This window comes from Nansenia antarctica, assembly GCF_963989245.1.
Source record: "Nansenia antarctica genome assembly, chromosome: 13".
In the NCBI taxonomy this organism is placed as follows: Eukaryota; Metazoa; Chordata; class Actinopteri; order Argentiniformes; family Microstomatidae; genus Nansenia; species Nansenia antarctica.
In genome coordinates, this window is record NC_137683.1 from 22,324,812 (window position 1) to 22,334,811 (window position 10,000).

General features: G+C 49.6%; 1 protein-coding gene across 1 annotated transcript in view; it reads left to right on the forward strand.

Annotated features, from left to right (window-relative positions):
• Window positions 1–817: 817 nt before the first annotated feature.
• The window catches only part of lama1 (laminin, alpha 1), a gene marked incomplete at its 3' end in the record, with an annotated part of 59,560 nt that continues 50,377 nt past the window's right edge, over window positions 818–10,000 (forward strand). Inside the window, 6 exon segments of the mRNA XM_080544108.1 lie at window positions 818–980; window positions 1,497–1,609; window positions 7,597–7,746; window positions 7,748–7,840; window positions 8,623–8,796; window positions 9,326–9,415. Coding sequence (XP_080400234.1) covers window positions 890–980; window positions 1,497–1,609; window positions 7,597–7,746; window positions 7,748–7,840; window positions 8,623–8,796; window positions 9,326–9,415 — 711 coding nt within the window. The 5' untranslated portion in view covers window positions 818–889.

Below are 10,000 nucleotides of genomic sequence, written 5' to 3' on the forward strand. Positions count from 1 at the left end.
TGAAACCTTAAAGTTATTAGTTTGCTTTATTGAATCCTCATCAAACAATCACCGGCAATCACTGTTTCATGTTAATTGCAAGCCTCGATGGTCGATGAGTTGGACTGTGAGTGGGCAGTGGGTTGGACAGACCTGCTGCTGCCCACCCCCCCGGCTTCCCAGATGTCCCTCTCTTGTGTACTGTATCATTACAATAACGACTACGTCCCCCACCATCCTTAGCTCCAGGGTTTAAGTCCTTAAGTCCTCAGGAATGCTCTGAAGGCGTTCGGTAGATCTACCTGACAATGATCACCACAGTCTTTTGTGACCAGACAGAGGTGGAGATGCAGTGGGAGTCAGGAGAGCCTGAGGGGAGCTAGCTCACACAGCAGCCCACAACACAGCCCCTCAATAGACCACCGCCTGTCTGCTGCCTGCTGGTACCTGCTCATTATACCCATCAACAGGGCTTGCAAACGAGTGGGCGGTGTGGTGTTGAGGGTGGGGGTGTGGGAGGGTGGGGGTGGTGGTGGGCCGGGGGGGGGGGGGGGGGGGTGTTGGGGGTGGAATGAATGAGTGTACTTGATTGTGCGTCCAGAGCAGTCTTGTCGTATGAATGACTGACTACTGCCACTAGCATATATGACCTTCTCTTACTATGACTGTTGGATAGATGAATCACTTCGCTTGTAAGTCGCGGTTATCGGGGATAAAGGCGTCTGCTAAATGCCAACAAAAATGTAAAGGTAAATGTAAAATTGTCTGTGTAGATCTATATATACCTTGGTCTTACTTACCCCCCCTCTCTCTCCCTACTCTCTCCCCCCCAGGCCTCTTCCCTGCCATCCTCAACCTGGCCAGCAATGCTGCCATCTCGGCCAACGCCACCTGCGGAGAGCCTCCTGAGATGTACTGTAAGCTGGTGGAGCACGTCCCCGGGGAACACCAGTACAACCACCAGTGTAAGACCTGCAATGCCCACAGCACCAACCCTAAAGGTACACCACCGATCATCACTTGGAGACCTGTTTGTGTGTGTGTGTGTGTGGGGGAGTTGGTGGGTGATTGTGTGTGTGTGTGTGTGTGTGCGTGCGCGTGCATGTCTGCGTGTGTGTGGGTGTTTGTGGGTTGGGAGGGGGTGGGTTGGTGGGTGATTGTGTGTGCGTGTCTGTGTGTGTGTGTGTGTGTGTGTGTGTGTGTGTGTGCGTGTGTGTGTGTGTTTGTGAGTTGTGTGAGCTATAGGAATCCCTGCTGGCTTCTTTTCCAGACAGTTTGGTTTACACTACCTCTGACTCATCTGTCTAAAACGTGATGACTGTACATACATTGAGAGACCTATCTATCTATTCAAGCCTTACTGAACTTCCACTAAATGTGATGTTGGTTTTATCCATGTATTTGAGGCTAAAATTGCATTGTAGCCTAAGAAATGTCCTTGGATCATTTCAATATGAAAAGGAGACCATAAAAATTGTACATATTCGTGATTTTGCTACTTTCTTTTCTTCATGCAGAGCGACATCCGATAACCAATGCAATTGATGGCACCAACAAATGGTGGCAGAGTCCCAGCCTACAAAATACCACCAAGTTTCAATGGGTTACCGTCACTCTGGACTTACGACAGGTAAGTGATGGAACAGTTTATAATATTTGTCTGTCTATATCTCTGTTTCTTTACATTTTTACCATACGCTTTTATCCGTAAAGTGACTTACAATTAGATATTACAGGGACAGTCTCTCTGGAGTAGCTTAAGTAACTTGAACTCATGACCTTCTGATCACCAGTCCAACTCACTATCCACTAGGCCACCTCTGTCTCTGTCTCTGTCTCTGTCTCTGTCTCTGTCTCTGTCTCTGTCTCTGTCTCTGTCTCTGCCTCTGTCTCTGTCTCTGTCTCTGTCTCTGTCTCTGCCTCTGTCTCTGTCTCTGTCTCTGTCTCTGTCTCTGTCTCTGTCTCTGTCTCCATCTCTCTCTCTCACACACACACACACACACACGCACACACACACACACACACACACACACACACACACACCTCACTCACACCTAGAACCTGATCTGTGTTGACTGGCCTCTCAAGGTATGTTGTGAACCCTGCATTGATAAAACCTGACTCCTTGCAGTAGGAAGTTCACACACGCCACCCTCTCTCTCTCTCCCTCCCTCTCTCTCTCCCTCTGTCTCTCCCTCCCTGTCTCTCTTCTCGTCCTGGTGTTAACCCCTCTCGTGAATCCGAGCAGCTGTGCTTGGCTATAAGTCTACCTTGCAGACAGGAACATATCTGCTGTTGCTTCCTAGCTGATTTACAACACACACACCTACATTCAAGACTTCCTGCTCGTCAACTGCAGAGTTGGGAGTCATGCCTCTCCGATCGTTAGCGTCACGCCACACCATCCCGCTCCAGTAAATCTTTCCTGCCACCCCCAGAACCCCCCCCCCCACACACACACACACACCCACACACACACACACACACACACATCCCCACCCCCGGGGCTCAGCCCTATATATAAAAACGTGGCAGGTTTTGTCAGATTCTAAAGTTACAGACTGTGATGATGATTCTCCCATATGAGCTTCTTCTCCGCTGTAGAGTGATTGATCTCTTCAGGCTTCATCTTTACTGTCCCTCCTCTGGTAAAATGCCAACAATGTAAATGTTCCAGCCTCCCTGGGCTAGATGGATGGAACAGGGAAGAGGTGGTCATGTGATCAGAGAGTTGACATTACAGTCCTCCTCCAGCTCTTTATGGCTTGAGTCTGTAGAACGCTTCAGAGTGGAAGAGTCCCTGATGCCAACATGGAAGCTTGGTCACTGGGTCTCCTTAGTCACTGGTCCATTCTAATCCTATTGGCCGTTCCTGTGTGTGTGTGTGTGTGTGTGTGTGTGTGTATCTGTCTGTCAATGTGTGTGTGTGTGTGTGTGTGTGTGTGTGTGTGTGTCTGTCTGCCTGTCTGTCTGTCTGTGTGTCTGTCTGTTAGTGTGTGTGTGTGTGTGTGTGTGTGTGTGTCAGTGTGTCAGTGTGTGTGTGTGTGTGTGTGTGTGCGTGTGTGTCTGTGTGTGCGTGTGCGTGTGTCTGTCTGTCTGTCAGTGTGTGTGTGTGTGTGTGTGTGTGTGTGTGTGTGTGTGTGTGTGTGCGTGTGTGTGTGTGCGCGCGTGTGTGTTTGTGTGTGTCACCACCCCTCAAAGGAGCTTAGTGTTCCCGCGGGGCGAGCGCTGTGTCCAGACTCAGGGTGGTTGAAACGTGGCCTAATCCAGACTCCCACACATTCCAGCCCCCAGCCCCGTTGGGGACGGTGCAGCATGGTAGTGTGTTTTCAGGACAACAAAACTACTCAGTAACTAAAGCGGTTGATGTTTTAACCTACGGTTAGAGCCTTGTATAACAGCATGTCTGCCTCGTAACCTGTGGCAGGCAGACTGTAGCTGATGTGAGCTAGACAGACCACTGACTGGGAGACAGGCAGGGAATCGTTTGGCTGTGTGTCACCACGGCAATTAGCTGCCAATTCCGTTTTAACTGTCAGGCACTATAGGTGGTGAGCGTTCTGGAATGCTGGTTGGCAGTTGGTGCGTTTAACGATAAGTGTTTGTTTGCCGTGCGGCCGTGGTAGAGGGATAAAAACAAAACGCACAGTTAATTGTCAAGTCGGTAGCTCCAAGTAGAGGTGCTTCATTGACGGGATCACCTCAGAGTAGTTTGTGAGGGCGGAAGTGCGCTCAGTGATGGGCAGCCTTCACGGGGGTTTAGCCTGAGGGAGATGACAGGCTGGGGGGGGTGATGAGAGGAGGGGAGGGGTGTGTGGGGGGGGGGGGGGTTGGGGGGGCTGCCAGTGGGAACAAGTCCATAGCCAGACACAAGGGGATTACCCATGATCCAACAGAGAGCCCAGGGCCCGGTCAGCGGGGATCCTGGCCGGGCAGAGCAGAGCCAGGTCTCTTCACTGACCACGACCCGGCCCCTAAAGATACAAGATACAGTCGCTGAGCGCACAGCTTTGCTCTTTGTTCTCTCTGGTAATCACCACCACCACCGCCACCACCACCACCCAGTGTCAAGGTCTGACCCCCCCAGCCCCTGAATCACTCTGTACAATGCAGTTCTGTCTGTGTTTGATCCGAAGAAGAAAACCGGTTTTGAATATGTGAGTTTATGAATGTTTCTTTTAGCCGCTTTTGATCATTTGGGGGCATGCTCTTTGTTTTGTTTGTCTTCTCCATCTCTTGTGCCCCTGACACTGAATGCTAGGTATGCTGTGGTTGGGTTGCTGTAACATTGGAATCCAGACAATAGTGCTTGATAGTTGTGGTTGTGGTCTTGTCGAACCACATAAAAGCCCTGGGTTAGGTTAGACCACAGGCGATTGTAGTCTGGAGAGTTTAGAGAGAGGGATGAGTTAGTCCTTTGTGTGGTGATGGGATGGGGGAGGGGCGCTGGGGGCAGGACATCACAGGACAGGACAGGAGAGAGAGAGAGAGGGGGGGGGGGGTTGGGGAGAGAGGGGGGGGGGAGAGAGAGAGAGAGAGATGGGGAAGAGAAGGGAAGAAATAAGTCCACAAACTGGACAGGATAGGGTGTATGTGCCAGTGAAACCAACCCAAGGTTGATTTTTACACCACTGCAACAGCTTACCGTACATTCAGTTCTGAAAGTACACAAAAACTTGATAGTGGTGGTGGAGGTGATGAACAGTGTGTGAAGGGGAGCGTGGACCAACACAGCTGGGGAGGCAGGGACTGGGGGAGGCAGGGAGGCAGGGTCTGTTTGGACAGCAGAGCCCTTGTGTTTGCCCCACTCTCGCGCCCCTCCTCCCTGATCCGACTGGTGCTCCAGGGGTACCCCCTCCCCCTCCGCCTCCCCCTCCTACCCCACCTCTGAGTCAGCAGCCTGGGGGGCCAAGAGGATGACATACCCCAAATGGTGTCAGTGTGTTTGTTTGGAGGAGGCCTGCTAATTAGATAAAGACTTTTGGGCCCTGACACTGGGGGGGTGGGGGGTGGGGGGTGGGGCGTGGGGGGTGGGGGAGCGGGCGGTTGTTGCAGGAATGGCATCCGGGGGCCAGATCAGCCCATCTGATTCCTGACCCTCTGGACTGGTTTTCCTGTCAGTGTGGAGCCACGCTGTGCCCTGCTCAATGCTAGCTCTGTCTCGGCCTGTGCTTGCTCAGTCTGCCAGGGTCCTCCTCACTAATGTTTTTTTTAACAAAACACAAAACAGATGTCTCCTTTCCACCTCCAAATCAATGCATCGGCATCTCAGTCATGTCTTTAAGATACAAAACCATGTTGGAAAGAGAAGCATCGTTATTATGATTCTACATCAATGTCACTCTTTTTTTCAAAATCACTCTTTTTAATGCCGGCAGAATAGATATCAATAGAGAGATCGATAGATTTAGGTTAGGCTCAAATAAAATAGATCAAAAATACAAAATGAAGAGAGACCAGCAGAATGTAGAGTCTAGAAGCGAGAGAGATAAGCGCGTAGGGTACAGTATGTGCGCTACTGATTCAATTGGATAGTATTTATGTCCTGATAGAATGAGTCGTCCTACGTGACTGCGTCAGTATAAGGACGTTACAGACATAATGTAGCTATCTCCCCTCTGTACCAAGGCCACGACGCCAATTTAGCTCATCGCCAAGGGAGATTGAGAGACGGGGGTGTGAACTAATTCAGACAGAAAGTCACAAGACAATTCTTCTGGACATGACACGATCACTTTCTTTCTAGTTTTTATTCCGTTTGAAATGTTTCCCAGTCGAACTAAAGACGCCTCAGCATCAGATGTATTCCCAGCACCCTCTGCACCTGTACCAACTCCTGACACACAATCACCCGATGTTTATTCCCTAGCAACGAAGGGAACATATCATTATAATTGCGTATCAAAGTCATCACCCCCGTGGGAAGTGGGAATGAAACATCAGCCTGTAATTCAGACGTTTCCTGGTTTCTCCTCTCACCTCTCTCTGCCGTCCCTGTCTTCACACGTCAGCCCTGATAACTCTCTCTCTGTGGTGCAGGTGTGTGTGTGTGTGTGTGGGGGGGGGGGATCAAATGTGGAGATAAGTGTATGTTGAGGGTATTCTGTCCCAAATGCTCCTGACATTTGACTCCAACAAGGAGGATAAAAGTGACTGGTTCAGAGCTGTTTCCCTCTGGTAGTCATGGGGGACAGATATTTATGTGGGGGTAAAGGAAGGACAGGAGACTGCTGGTTTTGCCCTCAACCCATACGTGTGTAAGCAGCAGATTTTGCACGAGAGGAAACCGTGAGAGAACTTAAAAGAGAGGGTGGGATATAACATGTAATCTATATGCCGACATGGCGTTGAAAGGAAGGCAACACACACACACGCACGCACGCACACACACACGCACACACTTGAAGTGTGTTTTCCCATGAAAACAATTACGGGGATGTTTTACCCCCAAACGAGTTCCATTTGTGCATTCCTGAGTTCAGTAGAAGTGTCTGGAACTCCCATGAGGAAAGGGGGGGTTGGTGGTGGTGCCGTGTTGGTGGTGGTGGTGGGGGGTTCTGACTAATCCTCTGTGGTATATTGTGCAAAATGAGCCTCTTGAATTTGCACCTAAATCCCGGTCAAAACTTTCATTCATAATTTCGACCGCAGCAGAAAAACCACAGCAGAAAAACCACTGTGTTTGGTGAAATATGGTAGGTCATTTACGGTGGATTTTTTTATTTGACAAATTACAGACATGACAGATTAAGATCACAGGCGACCTCTGCAATTAGTACAAATTACTAGAGGTCCCCAGATAATACTTAGTCCCGTGCGAATCGGCCTTAATTAAGTGAATGGGGGATGGACTCTAGACCTGTAGTTGTGGTTGGGGGGTATCAGTCTAGGCCTGTAGTTGTGGTTGGGGGGTATCGGTCTAGGCCTGTAGTTGTGGTTGGGGGGTATCGGTCTAGGCCTCTAGTTGTGGTTGGGGGGGGGTATCGGGGGGTAAACTCTAGGCCTCTAGTTGTGGTTAGGGGGTAGGAGGGGATGTGGGTGAGAGCGATGAAAGAGGGGCTTGTTTGGAGAATCTGTCTTAAGAGGATCATAGCTGGCCTATCTATACCCCCTGACGGATGGGAGAGAGGGGAGAAAAGGAGAGAGAGAGAGAGAGAGAAAGGGAGAGAAAGGGAGAGAAAGGGAGAGAGAGAAAGAGAGAAAGGGAGAGAGAAAGGGAGAGAGAGAGAGAAAGGGAGACAGAGAGAGAGAGAAAGAGAGAGAGAGAGAGAGAGAGAGAAAGGGAGAGAGAGAGAGAGAGAGAAAGGGAGAGAGAGAGAGAGAGAGAAAGGGAGAGAGAGGGAGAGAGAAAGAGAGAGAGAGAAAATGATTGCTGTTGTGAATCAGGGTGTTCTTCACCTTAACCATTATGTCTACAGTGTTCCCCAACCTGTATACCACACAGCACACATGCCTCAGATAAACCACACCGTCCAATCAGAGCTGTGACCTTGTGCTCTGATGAATGAACCGGGGTGTGTAGGAGTACTCCCAGTGAGAATGCTTATTCCAGTATTCTCATCAATAATAACATTTGTGTGTGTGTGTGTGTGTGTGTGTGTGTGTGTGTGTGTACAGATCTTCCAGGTGGCCTACATCATCATCAAGGCAGCCAACTCTCCCCGTCCCGGTAACTGGATTCTGGAACGTTCCCTGGACGGCGTGTCCTACCACCCGTGGCAGTACTACGTGGTCAGTGACTCGGACTGTCTGAGGCTCTACAACGTCCCCCCCCCGGCTCGGCACGCCCACATACAAGCGCGACGACGAGGTCATCTGTACCTCCTACTACTCCCGCATCGTACCCCTGGTCAACGGAGAGGTAGGGACCACCCCCGCCGGCTCCCAAATCCCCCCCCCGTCATGGGTAGTTCGGTAGATAAGGATAGCCATAGTCATTTCAGTGAATCTACTATAATCAGTTCCCAACAACAGAAACGTGTGTTTATACAGTGTTCAGTCAGGACACATTGTACATCGTTTTAAAAATGAAATGAAAATGGTAATACATTAGGTTTGGTGTAAACTCCCCGCTTGAAGTAATTTCTTTACCATTTAGCAGACGCTTTTATCCAAAGTGACTTACAATTAGGTATTACAGGGACAGTGTCCCTGGAGTAACATAGGGCTAAGTGCCTTACTCAAGGGCACACTAGTGGTGGTGCTCCCAGGTGGGATTTGAACTGATGACCTTCTGATCGCAAGTCCAACTCACTATCCACTGGGCCTCCACTACCCTAAGTTAAACAACATTATATACAGATAATATACATAGCGGGGAGCCCATAAACAACTGGGGTAGGTAGGTAAAACACAGAGGGAAACCTGCAGGTTGCATCACGTGAGATCGGCTGTGTGTCCCTGGCGGCCAGCTGCCCTCCTCCTTAAAGTGTCTTGCCTGAACCTCGGTGAACTTCAAGGTAAACAGTGTTGTGACTAGTCTGCTCTCCCGTCTCTCCACTCCCGTCCCTCTCTCTCACTCTCTCTCTCTCTCTCTCTCTCTCTCTCTCTCTCTCCCTCTCTCTCTCTCTCTCTCTCTCTCTCTCTCTCTCTCTCTCTCTCTCTCTCTCTCTCTCTCTCTCTCTCACACACACACACACACAGATCCACACGTCGTTGATCAACGGACGCCCCAGCGCTGACAACGTCACGCCGGAGCTGCTGGAGTTCACCTCGGCGCGCTACATCCGCCTGCGTCTGCAGAGGATACGCACCCTCTACGCTGACCTCATCAGCTCCTCCGACCCCAGGGAGCTGGACCCTATCGTCTATCGCCGGGTACAGATGATGCTACTTCCTGCCTGTTCTACTCTTCTACCACCTTCCACACTGCTGCTACCACTCACCAGAGACAGAGTGATGAAGAGATCCTCTAATAGGGCACCAATTCACAGATAGATGGATTTTTTAATACTTTATGATACTTTATGGATCCCTGAGGGGAAATTCAGGTGTTACAGCAGCTCAGACAACAAACAACAAGAACAAAATAAAGTGACAGACTTGCTCCTTGGCAATAACATTGTAATGAAGAATAATGTAACACTTTATTTCAAGTTCGTCTTATGAACCCATTATTACCATTAATAAGCATCAGTAACAGTTTCTACCATCTTCTTTTGTCATACTAGCCATTCTAGCATCTGAACGTCTGAAGTGGACGGTATACTGTAGGAGTTGACGGCTCAATTGCTCATTTTCCAGAAGCCCTGTGTTCAACTTCATTCGAAAACTGATTCAATGTTCTAACACGGTTGGAAGACAGCGTGTGTATTCTAACTTTGACCGTCTGTTGTGTCTCCTGCAGTACTACTACTCCATCAAGGACATCTCTGTGGGCGGGATGTGCATCTGTTACGGCCACGCCCAGAGCTGCCCCTGGGACCCCGTTGCCAAGGTAATGTGAGGCTGCCCTTCGCCCTGCCCTGTTCAGGATCACGCTATGGCTTGTCAGTCAGCCTTTGTTTCATGCTCAAGAGTTTAACACTGAATTACTGCCGTCCTGACATTGTTCTGGGGACGCCTTTGGTGTCACATTTGGACTCAATCAAGCTTGCCTCTTAGGGGGTCAGCGAAGGTTCATTCTGACTTGTATGTTTGTTAAGACTGCTGTGTTTTTATTTAAATGTTGTACTACTTATGATAAGTGATGCCAATCACATTCGTTTTTAAACTGCATAGATTCAGCAGTTAAGTCTTCCCAACCCCCCCCCCATCCTATAGTCCTGCAGGAATGGTCTAGCCCAACATTTGCCCAGTTGGGTTGGCTTCCTCATTAAAGGGAAAGGCCCGTTAACAAGAGGATGAGAAAGCACACACACACTAATCCTACTGGTCCTGCAGCTCAGCAATGAGAAACACAATCACATGTTTCACACCCAACACAACACACACAAACACCACATCACACACATGCGACACACACGTGTTGAGTCACACCTCATATGGGACTATTGTCAGCACAAATGAGGAAGCCAGTTAA